This window comes from Dipodomys spectabilis, unplaced genomic scaffold (genome assembly GCF_019054845.1).
Source record: "Dipodomys spectabilis isolate Male_0828 unplaced genomic scaffold, ASM1905484v1 ptg000108l, whole genome shotgun sequence".
NCBI lineage: Eukaryota > Metazoa > Chordata > Mammalia > Rodentia > Heteromyidae > Dipodomys > Dipodomys spectabilis.
Genome location: NW_024870785.1, coordinates 817,625 through 840,764, shown reverse-complemented (window position 1 = coordinate 840,764; position 23,140 = coordinate 817,625). Strand labels below are relative to the sequence as shown.

At 44.0% G+C, this 23,140-nt stretch overlaps 1 protein-coding gene across 1 annotated transcript in view; it reads right to left on the bottom strand.

Moving 5' to 3' along the window:
• Positions 1 to 23,140, bottom strand: part of Fmn1 (formin 1) — a 219,472-nt gene that overhangs the window by 166,478 nt on the left and 29,854 nt on the right. The window contains exon 2 of the mRNA XM_042687827.1: positions 7,184 to 7,355. Within this exon, the coding sequence (XP_042543761.1) occupies positions 7,184 to 7,355 (172 nt within the window). The remainder of the gene's footprint in view (positions 1 to 7,183; positions 7,356 to 23,140) is intronic.

Below are 23,140 nucleotides of genomic sequence, written 5' to 3'. Positions count from 1 at the left end.
TATTTATGTGCTCTTGGACTTGGGAAGCGTAATGCAAAGTTCTATGGGTCCAGTTCCTACACAAACAGATACTCAATTTCATGTCAGAACAGGTGAGGGAGAAATATAAAATATGACTTCTGTCAAAATCCATGAGCAGTGATTTTCACAGTCTCATTAATATCAAGATGGCTCAGTAATTAAGATAGGTTTATTTTTGTGCTTTACAAAGAAATCTGAATGTTGCCAGAATCGTCATCACCTGTGGTTTGGAGAGAAGACAGGCAGCCATAGAGAAATGTAGAAGGTGGCCTGGGAACTGAACCTTTGTGGCTGGCAGAAAAGATGTATTTATTTAGATGCAGTAACCACCACATCAATTCTGAAACTGAAAGTAGTTTGAGATTAAATTTCACCTGGATTAGGAATCAAACTAGATTGCTTTTTCCAATGCCTTTATCATGACTTTAAAGTGATCAATAGTTACTTTTCAGTGTTTTCCAAATCCATCAATAATTCACCAGTTCTAATTGGTCTTTTTGTCTTGGTAATTTCCTGATAATGTATCATACCTCTCTCTCTCTCCCCCTCCCTTCTTACCTCTTCCCTCTTTCCTTCCCTTCCTCTCATGCCCACATTTACATGCAAATAAACACACCCATTCAGGAACCAAGCTTCTTTGATATTTCTGAATTCACTTGCTGGACAAACATGTTCATTGTCACGAATAGCCTCATGGTTTTAGAAAGTCAGTCCTGTGGCTTTAGCTGGAAGTTGGCTCACACAGGCTTCCAGAAAAACAATAGAAAGCTGTGTCCCCCTTCTGTGTAATGCCGACACCCGAGAGAGCACCTTGTCTTCTTTGATGTTAAATCCAGTGTGCTGTGGAGTTCTCCACCTAGGAATGGAGGACAGAGGAGGACTGAATTCTGCTCATGTTCTACCACTGTCCCTCCATTAAAACCAGGGTAACAGGTGCGTGTGAGGTAGCCATTCCCTGTCAGCAATTCCAGTTCCATGTAGAATCTTCATTGAAGACTTCTGTGGAGAGATCTTGGCTGTAGCTCTGAGTCTGGATTTCAGTCCTTGTCACTGATGAAGTGAGTTAACCCACATCTGTTTAATGAATATTCTTTGTCTTTAATTTAAAAACATAAGAAAGTAAACAAGGAATAAAAGCATTGAAACTAGTAAAGAGATAGCCCTGAGTTCGAACCCTGCCCCTGCTCGTATTGAATCTCTGTTCATGTTTGTAACAGTTCCTCAAAGGGTACCACCTCCCTTTTAGGAAATGCTCAGTTCTTGGAAGTTCTGGCTGCTGAATTAACCATTCAAGGCAGGGTATGGACTTGTAATTACATTCTTTGGCTCATAAAATGCGATTCCTCAAAGCCTGATGCTTTGCCTTCCCCAGCCAATGAAGCCAATTCTGAATGTCCAGACCACATAGCTAAAGGAGACTGTGATTAGCCTTTGAAGACAGAATCTCCAAGACAAATTCAAGTGTGTGTTTTCAAAGTTGCAGAGAATCCTGAAACCATCCTAATGATGGTTTACATTTCCTGTGTATCATGCCTTCGCTTCACTCTCTGGCCACACCCTGTTAGTATCCCTTTCCCCTTCCCACGTCTCTCCTTTGCAGGCAGGGACAACTCATCCTCCAGGTGTTTCCCTCCAACAAGGTGTTTCTGAAGAAACTGCATGTGTTAGGATCAGGCTCCATGACTGAACTTTTTTTTTTTTATCCCACTGTGAAACTGCTTTAGGATATTTCATTTTTCGGTCCGTCTGGATCTTGTCTCCAAACTGATTTCAGAAACATTCAAGGGACACATTTCAATTTGAAAGTTGGGCAACCAATGCCTTTGCAGTGTAAAAGTGCTCCATTTAATATTGAGCAGTTCTATAGCCCAAGTGTGCAGTGACAAAGTACATGGCGCCGAGCTTAACTGGATGTCCCCAGAATTCACCTGAGCATCTGTGAAGGACAGTCACCCACACACAGAGCCAACAGCAGCACCACAGGCTGCCCTGCGACTCACTCAGACACACAGTGACACACCGTGAAGGACAGTCACACACACACACAGCTTCTCCACACACTCAGACACACAGTGACACACCGTGAAGGACAGTCAAACACACACACAGCCTCTGCACACACTCAGACACACAGTGACACACCGTGAAGGACACTCACACACACACACAGCCTCTGCACACACTCAGACACACAGTGACACACCGTGAAGCACAGTCACACACAGCCTCTGCACACACTCAGACACACAGTGACACACCGTGAAGGACAGTCACACACACACAGCCTCTGCACACACTCAGACACACAGTGACACACCGTGAAGGACAGTCACACACACACACAGCCTCTGCACACACTCAGACACACAGTGACACACCGTAAAGGACAGTCACACACACAGCCTCTGCACACACTCACACAGTGACACACCGTGAAGGACAGTCACACACACACACAGCCTCTCCACACACTCAGACACACAGTGACACACCGTGAAGGACAGTCACACACACACACACACAGCCTCTCCACACACTCAGACACACAGTGACACACCGTGAAGGACAGTCACACACACACAGCCTCTGCACACACTCAGACACACAGTGACACACCGTGAAGGACAGTCACACACACACACAGCTTCTCCACACACTCAGACACACAGTGACACACCGTGAAGGACAGTCACACACACACACACACACAGCCTCTCCACACACTCAGACACACAGTGACACACCGTGAAGGACAGTCACACACACACACAGCCTCTGCACACACTCAGACACACAGTGACACACCGTGAAGGACAGTCACACACACACAGCCTCTGCACACACTCAGACACACAGTGACACACCGTGAAGGACAGTCACACACACACACAGCCTCTGCACACACTCAGACACACAGTGACACACCGTGAAGGACAGTCACACACACACAGCCTCTCCACACACTCAGACACACAGTGACACACCGTGAAGCACAGTCACACACAGCCTCTGCACACACTCAGACACACAGTGACACACCGTGAAGGACACTCACACACACACACAGCCTCTCCACACACTCAGACACACAGTGACACACCGTAAAGGACAGTCACACACACAGCCTCTGCACACACTCACACAGTGACACACCGTGAAGCACAGTCACACACACACACAGCCTCTCCACACACTCAGACACACAGTGACACACCGTGAAGCACAGTCACACACACACAGCCTCTCCACACACTCAGACACACAGTGACACACCGTGAAGGACAGTCACACACACACACAGCCTCTGCACACACTCAGACACACAGTGACACACCGTGAAGCACAGTCACACACAGCCTCTGCACACACTCAGACACACAGTGACACACCGTGAAGGACACTCACACACACACACACAGCCGTCCGCTCCGACACAGGCTGCCGTGCCACTCACTGTGACACGCAGTGGCCATGTGGTACTATGATATAATTAATGACACACATGTATCTGGTCTCTGTCTCTAGTTCCTGCTCAGATCCCTTGGAACCTTCCTGTCTAACAAGAGTGAGAGAAGTGTCTTCTATAATAACATTTGAATGTTGGAAATAAATTCAGGAGGACCTTTTGGTTACCCGTACCATCCTGCTCTCCAGCACACCCCAGGTTATATTAATGAGGTGACTTTTGGAGAACTCCTAGGAAGGAGAATCTGGCTGACACAGGAACTAACCATGTGACTAACAAGACTGAAGTTTCAGCCCTGTCCTGACTTCCAGGGAGATAAGGCTGGAGGCTGAGTTAGCTGTCAATGGGCAATGATTTGATCAATCGTGCCTATGTAATAAGGCCTCCATAAACCCCTAACTGAAGGAGTTCTGCCTCCACAGGGAAGCTCCTGGGCTCAGGTCTCTTCTAGACTTTGAGTTTTGTATCTCTTCTCTTATTTATTTGTACCCTTTAAAATAGCATTTATTTTAAAAAGTCAGCAGGAATAAATAACCTGTTTTCCTGATCTAATCAAGCTGTCCTAGCAAATTACTGAGCCTGAGGGAGTCCTAGGACTTCTGGTCTCAGCCAGCATAGACATAAGTGTTGAGTAACCTGGGGCTGCATTAGGTGCTTTGCACTGGCTTCTGCAGTGGAGCAGTCTCCTGAGATGCGGCCACAGCCTGCTGAATCCTGGAAGGTGGTGTCAGAAGTAAATTGTAAGATACCCAGGTAGTGTCAAGGCAACTGGAGAGCAGCCTGGTATTTACACATTTGGGGCCAGAAGAGTTATGAACATTGAGAAAAGTTTTGTTTTATATCATTTAATTTAGTAAATAGTTGCTGCCCTGAGTTTCCTAGTATTCCAGAGATCTGCTACTAAGAGATGAATTCTCCACTTACATGAGGGGGTTCAGCTACAGTCCTAGCCTAAGGACCATGTCTACTCTGATTTGTGGATTCCAAATTCCCACAATTATTACATCTCTGTCTTCTATGCAAGTTATGTTGAAAACGGAGAGCAGAGCCGTGGGGGTCCAGTACCGCGCCTCACAAAGACAAGTACCCTAGTGTTCCTTAGGGTTTAGAGATACAGTGTCTCCCCAGAGTGCATGCTTTGGAGGCTAGGATTCAGAGGTAGGGCCTTTGGGAGGTGAGGGGATCGTGATGGATGAATCCACTGATGGAGTTGTAGTGAAGTGGACTATTGGGAAGGGGGTGTGGGATTTGGGGAGTGGGCCTTACTTTGCGGAAGTACACCACTGGCAAGGTCATGGCTAGAAGGGGTATGTTATGTCCCTGAGTCCTTCTTATTTATCTGCCTTTCTTCTCTTTCTTCATTCTTCTTACTTCACACCTTCCATCTTTCTGTATACATTTCAAATGGAAATCTTGCTTGGAACAACAATATTTAAGCATATAAGAGTCAACTCACACTGCTAAGATAGGAGAAGGGATTACAAAGAAAACAAAATATAGAAACCACAGTGTAAAAACTTCTGATCTGCATAATAATCTAAAGAAATTACACCAAAGCTGAAGAAATGGTCTGTCGTAAAGTGCCTGCAAGGCCCTGAGTTCAAACCCCAACACTGCAAACAAATTACTCCATTTCTTAACATTTGTATTGAATGGAATATATATTCATTTTTATCTACAGACATATAATTATAAAATTGCGATGCTTCGAGAGGTTTTTTTCTTTGTCGCAGTTGTTTTTAATGTACTATGTGATTTTTTTTTGTTTCTTCTGTATGCTCTTCCCCCAGTGACAACCCGTTGTAACTGTATTTGATTCCCGTGTCCTGCATCTTATATATACATTTTTTCTAATTTGGGGAGGGGAAGGGAAATAAAAAAATGCTGAAATAAGGATACAGGTTGACCCACTGTAACAATGAGATGTACAAGACGCTATGTTGAAAACGAGCTTTACAACTTGGGGAGGGGAGGGAGGAGTTGGGCGGTGGAGAGGGAAGGGATGGACAAACAAAGGAGGGGAACAGCGCTCCATAGGAAGTGTGCTCATTACCTTGCTCATGTAACTGTAACCCCTCTGTACAGCATCTTTACCAGTAAAAACTATTTAAAAAGAAAAGCAAAATCGAGCGTGCGTATGTGGGTTTTAAAAGTCCTTCATTGAAAAGAAATCTCACCTAAGAAGAAACATAAATGAAATGTATCCAAGTTTCACGCCTGTGCCCCTCACTGCTGACTTCACGTTCCTCCCCTCTACCTCACAAGATACCGTACCGTGTGTCTCAAACCTTTACTAAGGATTGCCTAAGATGTTGAACATTGTAATAAACTAAGGAAGGAAATAATTCCACCCACCGGGAAGGCTGGCCTCCTCCCAAGGAACAGAGCAGACGCAGAGGAAGAAGGCAGCCCTTCGCAGCTAACACTGCAGAGCCGCTGCTGTGCAGCTCGGCTTCACCTCGTTCACCGACAGAGGTCACTGTGACACTCCTTCACAGAGACACCACCTGACTTCTCAGGAGGAGGACAAAAACAAAAACTGTGTCTCCCAAAGTGCTGCTGACTACTATTACTGTTATGATTGTGTCAACGATTGTCAAATGCTTTCTTCAAATGACATTTGAGGGCTGTGGTTTTACAGTTCTGCAAAGTAAAAAGGTCTCCTGCTTGTTGGTTACCACCATGCGGACCTAGCACACACCGGTAAGGAAACTACCACCACCTACATGATCACAGGCCTAAGCTATCCTCATCACACACAGGGTCCAGGCCAGAGAGCGACAGATTAGAGAATATGAGATCATCAACGGACATTGAGGGTAATGGTAAAAAAGAAAAAGAAGTGCTTCTTGGGTTCCCAGTGTCATCCGACAGGGGCATATGGAGAAGGGAGTGGGCATTCCTATCAGGCCATCGAAAACTAGAAGCAGCTAACCGCTAGACCAGTGCTTTGTCTCAGAGAACCAATGAATGCACGAACGGGAGAAAGTTGAGGGCTGTGTTTTTATTTTAAAGGGGTCATTTTGAATTCAGCATATTTTCCAACAACCTGTTCACCAGCTGTTTGAGTAGCTGGAGAGAAAGACATGCTTATAGATGAGCAAGGAAGACAGGTTATTTGGATCTCACCAGACAATGCCAGGTAGATAGGCTGGCTGACAAATGTTATTCATAACTTTTCGTAAATGGTATAAGGTCACTCGCAGCAAAGAGTCTCCCACAATGAAGCTCAAGCAGCAAAGCAATGTGAGTACCATACTCCGAAAACACTCAGATATCTGCACTGAGATATGGTTTGGATTTCTGCAACCCAGTGATTTTTTTTGTTTGTTTTTGTTTTGTCCGTCATGGGGCTTGAACTCTGGACCTGCGCGCTGTCCCTGCGCTCTTCAGCTCAAGGTGAGAGCTCTACCACTTGAGCCACAGCTCCACTTCTGGTTTTCTAGTGGTTTATTGGAGATAGGAGTCTCACGGATGTGCCTGCCCGGGCTGGCTTTGAACCGTGATCCTTAGATCTCAGCCTCCTGAGTAGCTGGGATTACAGGTGTGAGCCACCAGTGCCCGGCCCAAGTGATGTTTTTAAACAATAATCCACACAATAAATGTAGTACTGGCAGCCTTATGTACACAGTTCATATTAAATGGCTCTCTGCTGACCACAATGAACCACAGAACAATCATAGAGGTTCCACTTACGTTGAGATCCAAGTACAAATCACTTCTGTGTGACTTTTCTCTCTCCTCATGCAGCAGAAATGGGCAGGGTGGTCCTGCTCTGTAACCCAGGACCCAGTCACCTCCATCTCTGTTGGGAAGGTCTCTGGTTGTCTGCTCATTGAAGGAGTCCCAGGAAAAGCCATCTGAGGAGCTACCTAAACAAACACAGAGATCATCAATGACAAGCTAGCCAGAACAAAATGAGCCAGCTCTGTTTGGGACCCCTATGAAGACCTATCATCTTATCTTACTCTACTTTCTTAGTTATGTTGTTAGCATATACTAACAACATAATAGTATATACTCTTCTTACTCTATCGGATCTCACTAACAAAAAGCAAAAACATTCCCAACTTAGAAAAGTCTACTAGCTCTATTCTGCCCACGTTCTTGCTAAACACCCAGGCTACATGGTTCATGCTCACTGAGAACAGAACAGAGATGGAGCCTGGGGGCCAGACCACGAGGCCGGAGCTGTTGATTTTACTATTAAATGGTGGTGCCTGAGATAAGTTAGCAGTGTGGGACACAACATGAACCCTGTCTGTCTTTATTTCTGGAGATAATTACCGGCATGGTGATTCTCACTTTAGTGTGGTCATCTTCTTTGAAATGAGGGTGTTACCCTAGCTCACTCTTACCTACCTAGCCAATTTTTATGTCAGGCCCCGTTCTTCAATGTTTAACATAATCCACCGTTAAGTGTTGCATTTCAAATGGAGAAATGGAAGCACAATGAGGCTGAGCAGTTTACGCAAGACCATAATAAAATCAGTATATGGTACAGCCAGGATTTGATCCCAGGTAGTTTAACAAGAGAGGCCATGCTCTTGTGACTATACGTCTGAACTCTGCCAGATAGTCTTGAAATGATAACATGTATTCTGCAATAAAAAGATCTTTCTGGTTATAAAAGCAACATAGAGCATCTCTTTGAGAGATGTGAATTACATGCGCATCCTGAAGACCTTAAAGTATCCTTCAGTAAAGAAACCTAACTGTGTAATAGGGTTTTCCACACTTACTTGATCCCAGGATTCATTTAAAGGGGTATCTGCAAAGCGTGTGGGAAGCCATTGGTGGTCCTTTGGAAAACAGTAGGTTAGATTACCTCTGACAAGTCTCATTTGGCACTCAGATCCCTAGTCCTCTCCTGATTCCTAGTAAGCAACATTAGTAAAATACTATGCAACTAGGTAGAAATCAAAGATTGAGCTTAGTAGTTTTGCAAGAGGGATGGCTGTGGGGTATTTATTATACATAATCTCTTAAAAGCCTCTTAGCTTTGACCCCAGGCTACCAATGACTTCCATCCCACCATGCTGAAGCTCTGACTTAAAAGTAACAGGATTTACAATGTGGGAACAAATGTTGTTGTTGTCGTTGTTTTTATTGTACTGCCTATGGTCATTTTTTCCCTGTGGTTTATTTGTTGCCATAGTTGACGTCTGTCTTCTTTATCAGCTTATATGATTTGGGGGGGGGGGGAGCACAGAAACAGTGGGACAAAGGGTGAACCAACTCAGCAGCGACACTCACTAGACACTAGGTTGGAAATGAACTATACAACTGGGGGCGGGGGAGACAAGAGGGGAAACGGAGTGGCTGACACTGTTCAAAAGGAAGTGTGCTCATTTCCTGATTTATGGAACTGCAACCCTCTGTGCTTCACCTTTACAATAAAAATGTTTAAAAACTAATGGGGGCAGAGAACAGCTCACAAAGGGGCTGTGGCTCTATGTGCTTCTCCTTTAGAGTAGTGTCGTTTGTTGTTGTTGTTGCTGTTGATACAGCTAAGGTTTTGCTTTTGGTTTGTTTGTTCCGTGTGTTAAATTTTCAGTCACACTTCCCTGACACACTGTCCCCAAACTGCTCCTTGGGAATCCAGGACAAGACATGGCCTCCCTCCTCTGCAGACCCAGGCTATGGCTTCCCTCACAGGATGAGCACCTTTCCACAGTACCCTTCACCCCGGCCCGGCTGACAAACGCCTAAAAGTACCTCCGGGAGCATGGAAAAGGCTGCCTGCTGAGCACCTCCGTTACATCCACACGGAGACCCTGCTAAGCACCTCCTCACAGATACTCTGCCAAGCACCTGTACCCTCTCCTCACAGAGACCCTGAGAGGAAGTTAGTGTAGGGTATACTTTAACCAATGGAGACAGTTCAGAACCCTCTCAGCTCCATGGGTAGGAGTCATTCTCCCTTCAAGAAGAATCCTGCACAGGTTTGGTAAAAAGAAAAGGAAATAATCCAATTTTAAATTTTTGGTGCTCTTAGAGTATCTCACTTCCAAAGTATTTCAGATCCCTTGCTTTGTATCCCTCTGCTTCTCATTTTTATTTTGCAGCAGATGCTGGCTTTGGGTAAAGCATAATGTATATGTGTGTGCATATATAGGTATGTATGCATATATCACAGAGTGCAATGCACAGCACCCAAGACAACGCTTACGTCAGCAGAGGCTCCCTGTCTGGTGAGACTGAGCTTATCATGCAAACATGAGAAAGTGGTAATGCCCGTAACAACAAGACTCTGACATCTTCGATAACACACACATGCACACTTACACAGGGGAATGCACGTGCACACACATGCAAACACACTCACGCTCCCGCGAGGCCAGATGCTTCATTGGTGAGGTGAGGCATAGAATCCAGTTTCACTTATGTAGAGGCAAATTAATGGAAAGTTTAAGCAGAAACTATAAAAATTAACTCCATGGGTTTAGTTTTAAAGGGACAGGTTATAAATGGTTAATATTTAGCCAGGCAATAGCCCTGTGAAGAAAACAAGTGTGATAAAACCACTATGCCTCATAACTTGGCAAGAGATCATTACAGGGAAAAAAGCAAGGACAGAAAGAAGCAAGATGAAACTAGTTTTCTTGAAAGTTTGACTAAGTTAGGACACAGGACAGATTCAATTTTCCCAAAACCCCAAAAATGATCAAATACTTTTAAATGAAGACTTTTATTAAAATAAACACAAGTGTTTCAGTAAAACATAACACATCAGTAAGATAATGCCCACGCTACTCTCTTCAGCTTAGCAAACAATAGAGAGAAAATTACCTGAAATTAGGCAGATATGTCAGAACCATCAACTTCCTTTAGTTTATGATACAGGCATGCTTTAGAGTGTTAGATTGTTATTACCTTGTGAAATGCTGAAATGTGTGCATTATCAATGTACCATTAAAATGTTTTAATATTAGTTATTTTGCTTCTGAAAGTCACTGCAGTAACTTGATTGATCACACATACACACACAGGTGAATTCACAGCTGACCACACTTAACATAACAGCGTGGGTGTACACACACACTAGGGGGGCTGACCTTGGGACCAGCTGCAAAATCTGTGCCTTTCCCAACCATTCAAATGATGAGCTTTATTTCCCGAGACTAAACTAACCTATGACATCAGCCTGGGGTTTACATGAAAATGGTGGAAGCAGTAAGAAAGACAAGGTAACATGCCGTGGGGACCAGGCAGGCCTGCCACCCATCCTTCCAAAGTGGAATGTGTGTTTTCTGCCCGACTCTGTAATTCCCTGCACTCTCACCACCGATTTAAGGCCTTTTCTGCTTTGCTGTGTGTATCCTTCCACGAGAGTCCATGTTTGATACTGCCTCTGGGCCCTGGACCCCGGGTCTGGCTGTGTGACTGGTTGGCTACATGAATGGCTTTGGCCAATGGAATGAGGGCAAAGCAACAATGCACAATTCTAAACCAAGGCCTAACAGTCATAGGGCCTTACTTATTTGTTTGTTGTCCTAACATTTGAACTGGGGGCCTTGGGCTTATTAGGCAGGCAGGTAACTACTCCAGCATTTGAGCTATACCTCCAACTGTTTTTTGTTTCATATTGGTGTTTACTTTTCACGCAGGGTCTCAGACCTCAATCCTCCTCATTCCTTCCCATGTAGCTGGAGTCACAGATATATACAACCAAGACCAGCTCACTGGTTGAGATGAGGGTCTCACGAGTTTTTAGGCTGGGTGGGCCTCGATGCTTCTATTTCTCTGGGTAGCTGGGATTGTAGGTGTGAGTCAGCACATCCGGCCTTTACCCCTTTCTTTGTGCTCTGCCATCACCATGAGATAGAAGGCCCTAGAAGCCCAGTCCTGCAGGGATGTTCAAGTGTACCCACACAGGTCATATGAAGCTCAGCCAACTCTCAGGCCAGTGACCAAGAACAAATGTGTGGTAAACCGTTGAGATTCAGGGTCTGCTAGTTGAAGTAGCAGCCGGGTATCCTCTATCCAATCGGCCTGCTCTGGAGGCTCTATAACTACCATGCACCTTGTATCTTCTCACTAGAAGGATTAAAGACCACTATTTTTATTTTCAATGCTGTAGTATAAGTAATTGTTCGATGTAGAAGGTCTGAAAACTAGGTGAGAAGTCATAGGACACGCATCTCCTCACAGTTACCCCAAGATCAACATGCAAATTCATGGAGACACTGCAGGGCAGCAGGCCCCAAATCTGCCTAAGATCCAAAAATAGAATCACCATCACCAAAGGCAACAGCTCCAAGGAGTGGCTGATCTTCTCCCCAGACCAGAGTTACCCCTGGATTCACAAACTACATTTGCCACTCCTGGTAAACCAGGCATGGCCTTTGATCATCTAAATATATCTGAAGACAAACATACATTTCAAAATGCAGGACTGAAAACATACTCTAAAGTAAACACATCTGGAAAAAGTTCTTCTTTACTTTTGGTGGTACTGGGGTTTGAACTCAGGGCTTTGCACTGGCCAGGCAGGTGGCAGAGAGTCTACCATTTGAGCCACATATCCATCCAGGCTTCTTGCTTTAGCTGTGTTTTGAATAGGTCTCACCTTTTGCCCAGGCTGCCTGACCACAGCCCAGGGCAGCTGTTCCCATGTAGCTGGGATTACAGGCACTGCCAGGCTATGCCAGGGAAGCCTGCTTTTTTACCAATTAAATTGGGGTCTTGGGAACGTTTGGCCTTAGCTGGCACTGAATTGTGGTCCTCCTGATCTTAGCCTCCAATTGTCAAAGATTCCAGGCGTGAGCCATCAGCTTCTAGCTTAGACAAAAGTTCCCAAGGAACAAAATCACAGTACCTTTCAGGTTTTCTCTAATTTCCTGTCGAGACAAGCCCTTACTTGGCAGCAATGATGAAGTGGCTATGCCACGAAAATAGAAGAGGTTATTAAAAAAAGTCTCAGCTTGAAACGCTCAAGAGTTTTAGCTTCTATGTTGTAGGTCCTCAGGCCATCCATCATACTTGACTTAAAATAAATTCAAAAGGTGACATTGTCTCAGCCGTGAATATCAGAGCTGATATGTAAAGATAGACAGGTTGTCTCCTGTTATGTTATTCAAACATGCGCTTACAAGCCAGAGAAACAGAAAGTGGCTCGTGGAAAGCGACAGTGTGAAGTATCTGTAGGGGCTGTGTGTGCCACTGTGCATAATTATTCATGTCTATACCCAGAGCTCTGGCGACAGTAGAGTATCACGGCTGGTCTCGGTCAATTAGAAATGAATGGCTACCCATGATGCAACCCCTCTTAGCCCAGTGGTGTTCAATGATATCATGTAACCAAGCTAGCTCAGTAGCTAGAATTTGCAGAAAGTATCGTAGCAATCCATCTCAGCTCTAACTCTCCTCACTAGGTGTATATGAGAGAACTGATTCACAGGGCAGAAGGTGGATGGGTGGCTAGGAGGGAGGAAGCTTCTGGCGGACCAGGAAGGAGTACAGTCTGGGGAAGGGACCACAGCAATTTGAGCATCTTTGAGGAGAGTTGCAGAGCCACCAAACAAGTGCAATTTTGCTTGATTGTCTAAAATCATGCTTAAGCTCAGTAAGAAGAGAATGTAGAATTGGAAAAGTTTTTGTGTCTCTCCACCTACCTGCTCATTCTATAGTGGAAGCAAGATCCCAATATTATAGCATACCCGTTAGCAGCAGGGGCAGAATGAAACTCCAGGTTCTAGGAAAACGTTTGTGTCTGCTTAGGATATTATTGTCAGTCCAGAGACAGGAGTGCGGAGGTCTGGGGGTGGGGAGTAACTGTGAGTGACTAAAACATGAGCAGGTGGGGGAATGATGGAAGGGTGGCACCGTGGTCGTAAGCGGATTTGTTGAATGGTGGCCCTTTTGCACAACTACTTAAAGATGATAAAATATACTTTAAGAAAGGGCATGGGCAGGGCTTTGGCAGGTGAGCTCAGTTCCTGCCTGTGGCTTTTATTCGTTGTTGAACCATGGTGAAGTTATCAAAACACATTGAGTCTTTATTATTTTACCAATAAAACCGAGATAACGTGCCTGATATGGAACTGGACCCAGCATTGTTTCAGGAACGCTCCCGGCTGTGTCCACGCCACTCGGGGGACACAGGAAGTCCCTTTCAAGTAAGGAAACCTGTACACTTATAGATGGGCTCAGTGAGCACCCCACACTTGAGGGAAGGAAACCCAAAGGGAATAACCGAACTCGGCACTGCAGTGCAGTGGACCTCAAATCTGTCCAGATCATACAAGTAGACTCCCCATCACCACACACACCAGCTCCGGGTAGTGACTGACCTTCTCCCCAGACCACATTCCCCAGGGTCCTTCATAGATACCCGATAATGTCTCCTTCTGGAGGTCAAGCGCGTGACTCTTGAGTCCCAAGTGGAGCCTTTTATAGACCTAGCTTTGAATGAAATTGCATTTTAAAGAGGTATATACATACCCCTTATGAGCATCACTGCCTTAGCTTTCTTCCACCGTCTTTCCCCAAGAGGAATACAGATGTTAAATGAGGGGGAAACATTACCTAAGTGAATATTCTCAACCTTGAGAAACAGTAGCACATATAAGCACAAGTGATGCGAAGGGTGGATGGAATTAGGAGTCAATGCATCAAAGTAAGAGCTGAGACAGAAAAGACTAAGAAAGGGTCAAATGCAGGAGGCTTTACGAGCTTCCGACTGTCCTCAGATAATAAATGCCCAAGAAATTCAATACTGTAAATTCAAATGTCTATGGAATAAAAAATGTGATATGTCTGATAATAAGCAATATAGATGAGCACTGAATTTTTTGTCGTTGTTGTTGTCGGTCGTGGGGCTTGAACTCTGGGCCTGGGCGCCGTCCCAGCACTCTTCGGCTCAAGGCGAGCGCTCTACCACTTGAGCCACAGCGCCATTTCCGGTTTTCTGAATGGTTTATTGGATATAAGAGTCTCACGGACTTTCCTGCCTGGGCTGGCTTTGAACTTTGATCCTCAGATCTCAGCCTCCTGAGTAGCTGGGATGACAGGCGTGAGCCACCGGCGCCCTGCTGAAAATTATTTTTGAAGTGAAGACTATGCAGAAATGTAGAAAATGCATCACATAGCATTTACTATAAGTAACTTTGAATATTTTCCTTTTAATGTCACAGTTATTATATAAACTGATGCACCAGTGGGGGTTAGTCTTCAGAGATACTATGTAACTATTAATGATGTGCAGTTTAAGTCTACAAAATATAAGCCTTTGATTATCAACTACATCATGAATAATTTTAAAAACTCCTTCCAAAATGAATACATATTCACAAAATGTATTTCCCGTAATACTAGTATAGGCTCTCATAATACTAATTAGTAAGTATCTAGGGTTAGGCAGTTAAGTGAACATTATTCTGGAAGAAACAAGACCCACTCAAGAAAACCAGCCTAGAGATACTGACATGGAAGGGTCCTCAAAAGACAGCTATGGCAAATCACCCTACAGGGAAATTCAAACTGAGTATCCTTACCCAGGCACTCCACGACCTGAGAAGGCAGACAGCCACCGGTGACCAAACCGTTGAGAAAAGCATCTAACATGAAGAGCTCTCTAGGAGGGCAAAGGGGAAAGAAGCCGTGTTGCTCTACGACTGGACCAAGATTTTGGAGGTGCTACCTTGTTCTACAATTGTGGTTCTTAGCAGCTGGCCATGGCCCCGTTCTGTGGGGTTTCCATAGTACTCACCCCTCCCCTCCCCTTCAGGCTAGGGTGGGTAAGGGCGTCCCGCTATTCCTGAGAACGACGTAAACTTTGCTTGGTTTCTTAACTCAGTCTTTGCGTTTGGATACCATTTCTTACGTTATCTCTAGCTTGAGCACTTTGAGGAATATACACCTATTTCTCTGTCAGGAACCCTCTCAGACACAATATTGGCACCAGAAATGGTGGTTATTCCCTGCCCTTGGGCTTTTTGTATTTACTAACCCACTCCTGATGTGGAGCATACTGAATTAGACTAACAGCAGCAGTGCAGTTGGCCCATGCCGTCTTTGGGAGCTATCAAGCCTGGAGAGTTTGCCTCCTCAGTCAATACCTGCTGTAATCCAAAGGAAATGAGGCCTTTCTGCATTTCCCCTTTTCCAAAAACCTCCTAAGTTGGAGGCAGAGTGTGCAACATTATTTGGCTTTGGATTTATTTCATTTCTTAACTTTGCTATGACTCAGTCTCCTCTGAAAAAGGAAGAAGTAGTGTTTCTTGTCTTCTGGGATTCTATAAGGATTTAAGAGTTAATAATAGGCCTGGGGATATAACTCAAGCAAACAGAGGATTAGCCTAGCAAGTGCAAGGCCTTGAGTTTGAACCTCAGTATTGGAGAGTTAGTAATGCATGCAATGTCCTCTCAGCACTGCCTGGCTCTGCATAAATTCATGCTGCTACAAATCCTGCCTTCGCTCCAGCCTGAGTTAGACACCATGGAAGCAAAACGTTAGAATGGGAGAGAGTTGCATTTCACAAGTCTCATTCAAGTTCAATTCAGTAAATATATTCTCATATTTATTTTATATACTTTGAAGTGTCTCTCTTGCTTCTCATTTTCTCTTCAAAGTATAATATAATGAGTGTTCTGATCTCATAGAGAAGGATATTGGAGTAGTCAGGGTCTTTTCAAAACGTCCGATTCAGGTCTTACCATGTTTCCTCGTTTTATTTTTAGTGATGCTGGGTTTGATCTCATGGACTCATGCTTGCCAGGGGGCACACTACCATTTAAGCCACACCTCCTCCAGCTCAATGTATTTTGTCAATTCAACGTGATTCCATTTGGCCAAATATGAAATTAACCCTATCATCTTTACCTTAATAACTTGGAAAGTCTGTAAAGTGACTGCTGTAACCTCCAGTGTGATTTTGCTGTGTCTTGGGACTGTTATCCTACGAGAAAGCCCAAGCATCCAATTTAAAATGGAGCCAGGAGAAAAATCAATTTACAGAAAAGAAAATTAACTTCATAAGCAAATTCCTCAGGAAAGCAACTGATCCATAAAGCAAGCTAATTCTATCCTAAGAAAAGAATTGAATTCAGCCTGTATTTTTTTCGTCAAGAAGGATTTGTCAGTATACTTGAGTTCAGAGTCATTCTCTGGGACATTTCCAGTAAATAACAGAATAAGAAGCTAAGAGTTTCATGCTGCTGAGAAATCATAAGTAAGCTCAAGATGGTCAGAAACGGCTTCAGAATAGCAAAGATGACTAGACAGAATTGCACATGCCGATGAGTATTCCAGAAGTCAGGTTTTATTGTGGGATTAAATTTTATTTAGATATATAGAAGTAAATTTTCTTGCCAAATGCTCATAATTAATCATGTAAGTAAAAGTATAGGTTACAGCACTGACTCATGCTGATGTGAGAGGCCAATCATTTGTTGGCTCTTCCTCTATTTGAAACAAAAAATTACAAATCCTAAATTATAGAAATGCAGGGGAGGCCTAGAGAAAGCTGCCGCTTATATAAGAACTTGGGATTCAGCATATCCAAGACATCTCAGTGGATGCCTGCAAATGAAAATGGAAATGCAGACAGGGTGCAACACTTCCCAGGAGTGAAAATTTCACGTAGGTTGACTTTGTGGTTTGACAAGAAATGCACCCATCACCTTCTTATGTAACTGTAACCCCTCTGTACATCGCCTTGACAATAAAAATAAAAATAAAACGGCTTCCTTTAGTATACACAGGAGTCTAAAAAATAAACATCTATTGAAATTTACAAAGGAAGTTTGAGTAAAGAATCCTCTTTCCAAACCCAGTGGTCAGTGCTCAGCTTGGTCCTGAGCTCGGGGCACTTCCCCGTAGCAGAGCTGATGAATGTTTTTTGTTTCTTTAATTCCTTTTGAGAAAACTCACAGCTTTCCTTCCAGTGCTCCCAGTCACTTTGCTAGCTGCTTCTTTTGCTTCCTGTGGGATGACGCTGCTTGCACTGTGGCATGCTCAGCAGTACCCCTGGCCTCTACCTACCTAGCTGAAACACCCTATGCTGTCCCTCAGCCACCTGCAATGACTAAAAGCACCGTCATCAAACTCATATCCGATGCTCTAAATGCCACCCAAACTCCAGTGGATGGACATAACCGCTCTTGAAACTCGCCACATGACTAATACTCACTCCAAATCTGATTTTCTTCCTTAGGGTGTTGCTCTCTCAACCTTTCTCTGCTCAGCAAAGGGATTAAAACCTAATTCATCCGTGAGTCCTCTCTTTCCTTCACATCCCACCCTAAAATCCTCCCATGGATTTCTGTAACAGTTAAACGCAATGCAGGTTCCTGGCCTGACTCCACCCTCCTCCTCCTCCCATGTCTGGCCGTCCACCTTCCACCTTCTTGCGGTTCTGTAGGCAGGCTGACTTCACCCACACGGCTGGCATTTGCCCTGGATGTTTCCTCTGCTAGACTTTCACACGTCTGATTCCTTCCCACTATTCAGGTGTTTTGCCCAAATATCCTTTCAGGAGAAGAATCTTCTTAGCCCTGACTGGCACCAAATTTCCTCTCTTAAAGTATTTTATCCATAGCACTTATTATCTTAAGCCATATAACTAATGCACTGAAAAAGCTAGCTATAGCAATGCAAAGGATCAGATATGCTTCCTTCGATGTGAATAGGATTATAGTGTTCCTGTGATAGCATATTTCAGATATTCTAGGTAGATCAATAATCAATGATGATTAACATGTATAGTCCCAGAGGTATGTTATAGATCTATCAGCAAAGAACACAGACTTCAGGTTGGATGCTACACTGCGGGTGTGAGTGGCTAGAATTCTGAGGCCATCTTCAGAGTCAGTTGGAGAGCCTTGTGACTTATTAGAAATGGCTTCCCACACACAGGAAGTGAGAATGTGGGGGAGGTGTCATGTTTAGGGTATCCTATGTCTCTTTCTTTGTCTACTTACTTGGCAATTCTCAATGGCATCCTTATCAGTATCCTTATCATCCTTCAGAAGAAATCAAAAGGAATGTGTAATCAATCAGACAATGTACCAGAAGGCTTGTAACTATGGTAATAGTCTTTATGGAGGGAACCACGTAAAGGTGAACAGTATGCTAGACCATTTGGTGACTGTGATCCCAGGTATAGAGGAAGAAGGAAACTGCATATGAGAAAAGGAAATGAACTCCAAAGGGGACTATCCTGCTTTCTAAGAAACACAGGAGCAGGAAATTTTGAGAGTGTAATATGCTGTTAGTAAGATACTACTTTCATTATGTAAGCTTCCAACTATGCTATTGAATAATTAAGCAAGGACAAGTCTAGAAAAAAATAAAGAATAAAAAAGAGAAAAGAAGAACTGAAAAGAACAACTCGCATTACTCAATCATCCAAATTCCTCTCCTCACTCATAAGAAAGTTCAGCTGACGGCCCTTGGCTCCGGACGCGTAGCCATATCCTCTTCCTCTTTCCATGCTCTCACCAACAGGGATTTAATGCCCTCTCCTTGATTCATTAGACGGTCACTTCAAAGGGACTCTAGAAGGCAATCTTTGCCTAAACAACTCCCTGTCTTAGTAAATCCAGACAAACCCCCAAAGCAATTTATCTTACATTCCACACACCACTGCCGCTGGCCCGTCTGTGACCTCAGCCTTCACTATTGATTACTAGTCTGCCTCCCAATATGAAACTTTCACATCATCAATCAGTTCACAGAACTAATGCTGAAACGGGCTGTGGGTCGCCCAAGACAAAAACAAACAATGTAGCACATTTGCCATAACTTCACCATTTATAGCCCATTCCCTCCAAAAGCAAGAAAGGAATGATCCATACTTGTTCCAGAGTGTGGCTCATGGCACTAACCAAGGTGAAGATGGGTACATCTTTTAGTAGCAACTAAACTAAATTATTTTATTGAATAATCAAGTGTGTTCATTCTGACATGCAAATAAGATTTGCGAGGTTCCTATCAAGACAGCTGGCCGATGGCTCATAGTTTCTATGTTTCTTTAAAACACTAATAGATAAATGGGAAAAGGACAAATAAGAATTCATGATCAACCATTACTACTACCATTAGTAGTAAAGGAAATGCAAGCAAAAAGAAAAATACATTGCTCTTTCTCTATTCTAAGAGGCAAGAAGGCAGCCATGAAGGCAGCCATTGTGTCTGAGACAGCCCCGGACTCATACGGTACCCAGGATCAGAATATTCCTACTAAGTGTCTGTTGAATAAACAATTGAGAACACATACAAATACTCTTTGGATGGGAATATTCTGAATAAAAATTGCAGGACAATCTGAAAACAAATATTAAGAGGAGGATAAAAATTACACTTTTAATTACATAATATTTCACCTTAAAGAAATTTTCTCAATTGTAAATGTCAGATGCAAAAAAATGTTCATCCAAAAAAATGTTCATCAAAAGGCTGAGATCTGAGGATTGCAGTTCAAAGCTAGCCCGGAGAAGAAAGCCCATGAGACTCTTACCTCCAATAAGCTACTCAGAAAAAGCTGTGTGGTGCCATGGCTCAAGTGATAGAACACTAGCTTTGAGCACAAAGAGGCTCAGGGACAGTGCCCAGGCCCTGAGTTCAAGGCCCAGGACTGGTAAAAAAAAGTTTATTACATCAATAAAATACTAAAAGATTATAAATAATCCCAGTGTCCAAAACTAGAAAATGATACTAGCTGGATGGTGCATTTTCTACAAAGAACAGCCCACAAAATTGAAGCAGTGTAGATGAAAGGCTCACAAATATGAAATGAAGTTTATAACATGTTGACTCAAAAATTGTACATCAAGTACAGAGTTTTTTCCCAAGTTTTGTGAAAAAACTAGATGAAGATTTAAATGTTAAAGCAATTTTTCTATCCTTATAAACTTCTCTATATTTTTGTGATGGCTATATATTTGTAATAAAAATTAAAATTCTACATTAATAAAATAGAATCTATTGAACTTTCTGAGGAGAGCTACACAGCCTAGTTATAAGCATAGAATATGGTATGTAGGAAGTATGAAGCCACCTTTCTCTGATGACAATTTGTTCTGCCAGGAAGCATGCCCTTCTCTCAGAGACCATGCAAACATCAGTGGGCACCGATACATGGAGCCCCCTTCTTCTCACAACCCAGCCTCTGAATTTAGTAGCACAAGCACCTACTCAGTCATCGCTGTGCCCATCTTTGAGTAATAAAGATGAGCCCAGAGGAAAGTGCAGGATCTGCTCATCACTCTGAATGCTGGGCAGTGGACTCTGAGTGCTGCTTCTCAGAGTCTATTTCCTCAATGGTGTGTGGGGCTCCTTCAGCCCTGACTCCTCCTAGACTACTTCCTTATAGTTTAGGTACCTGAGGATCACCTGCTTCAAAGCAGAGTCTTCTTTAATAAAACTCTGACTGAGAACTGCTTCTACTGGACCTTTAATTATTCTTATTATGCTTTAATTATTCTTATTCCTATAAATGTGGGAACCCAGACAAATAGCTCTCTGCTTGCTCCCCAGCTCAGGGGTTGCTTTGAGCCTGGCTCCCCAGCATCCAGCCACACCTCCTCCCAGGCAGCTCTCCTGCCTACAGACTTCTCTGTGAAGGAGTCCTCCTGCTGGTGTCTGCCCCCGGCCCCCATGCTCTGCAGGAGCGCAGTGGGTCTCCACGCGTCCCTCCCAGGCCTCCAACTGCGGTTTGTGTGAAGAAAACCACCGAGCACTCTGAGTCATGCACCTAGGTGCCTAGCTTTAAGACAAAGGCAGACGAAACAAGGGCCCTAGTGTTTCATGACTTCAGAAATTACGAAAATGCGAACATGTTCCAAGAGGCTTTCAGGAAAGAGTGGAGCACATCGTGTGGTCCCTGGGTTCCCAAGCAGCCTGTCTTCCTGTTCCGTTTTGGGTGCAAGCCACTGCTGGCTCAACCACTGCAGCCATCCAGCTGCTTGTTTGTGTACACAGCAGAAGTCCCACGCAACCCACGTCTCTGTCTCATGACAAAAGCAGCTAGGCTTTCCTTCCTCTCTTGTGTGACCAACAATGCACCCGTATTAGAGAGAGTCGGTAAGTAAATACGGAGTAATGGCAGCTGCAGTGTCTCACTGGAACAATAAAATCTGCATTTCTCATGGCCTGGCTAAAGGTATAACTCAAATGTTCCTAAAGGTACTATAATTAAAAGAATGAATATGATCCTGCTTCAGTGATGAGATCTCTGGCTTCTGGAAGGTTTTTATTTTTCATTCCTTCTTTTTCCTCTCTCTGCTTAAAACATTGTGAACATCTCCATAGCAACTGTTCAGCCTGCTGCTGGAGGGCACATGTGTTCATCACTGATCCAACATACAACCAGTGTACGGATTTTATAGGTAACATTTACCTGTCCATCAAAACTTCCTCTGTCTATTTACTCAAAATACTGATGAAGCTCCAACTACATCAGGCACTGAAAATGCATGATACATAGCCAAGACAAGCCCCTGCCTTCAAGAAGTCCCGTCTTCTGTGAAGAAAGCAAAGAGCTACACAGATCAAAGGAGATTTCTATGGACATAAACAATAGAGCCATCGAGGCCAATCTGAAAAGATGCCTGATGGTCATAAGGAATGGGGAATAACACTCGGTGCCTCAATAATAAGTAAATTTTAACTGGGCAGATCAGACCCTATGCAAGAATGCCTTTTGTCAGAAGATGTCATGTTTCAATAGCCTGGAACAAGGCCAGCTTGTGGAGGAGGTAGGCAAGGCTCAGGTACTTAAGGTCCCATGACTGAGTAGGATAAGGAGGTGAGATTTCATCCTTATGCCTGGGAAACATGGCCATAGGGAGAAACCTGACTTCTTGCCAGCCCGCCTCACCCCACACCCCACCGCTCTCATTCCCGCCTCTCACACGCAGATGTTCCCCCACAGGCCACAGCACTGTGGAAGAACGCACTTAACACACCGCTGTGGACAGGTGAGGGCCTGGGACTGCCTTTTCTGTTTTCTCTCGGTGTGTTGTTTCTTACATTTCCTGCATTTCTCATTCTGAAATCTATTCTCAGAAAACATACTGCTGCATGTAGTTTCTGCTTCAAACACTTCACCACGGAGTAAAGAGAAAGCAAGCTGGAGAGCATGCCTGGCAGACCTGAGACTCGGCCCACGCCCCTGGTTTAAAGCAGGCCATGTCTCACAGTAATAAGCAGCACCCAGAGACACTCTCCAGAGGTGCGGGGTTGCCAGACGGCAGGACCATGTGCAATCCCCCCTTCAGTATTCAAACCCCAGGTAGGAGCCACTGTTTTGAGCCTTTGTCTCCATTTCCTGTGCAGGAACCAGGAAATGTTCCTGTCTTCCCTTTTTCCAGCTCATGCCATGATTACCCTGTTATACTGAAACAAGTTCTTACTAGAACTTAAAAAGAAAGTCCTTACTTACTAGACCCTTAACTTGGTGGCAAGGTGATTTATTATCCTCAGTAGTTCTGAGTAACAGCAGTCCCCACAACTTCAACTTCAATAGCAGGTACATTTGCATTGCTATCCATGTCTCTAAGTTCGCTCATATTCCTGCTTGTGATGATGGTAGTGCTGCTGCTGTTAATAATGATGATGATGAGGAGGAGGAGGAGGAGGAGGAGGAGGAGAATGATGATGAAGATGATGACGACGATGCTCTGGGCTCTGTTAAGAGTATGGAAGAG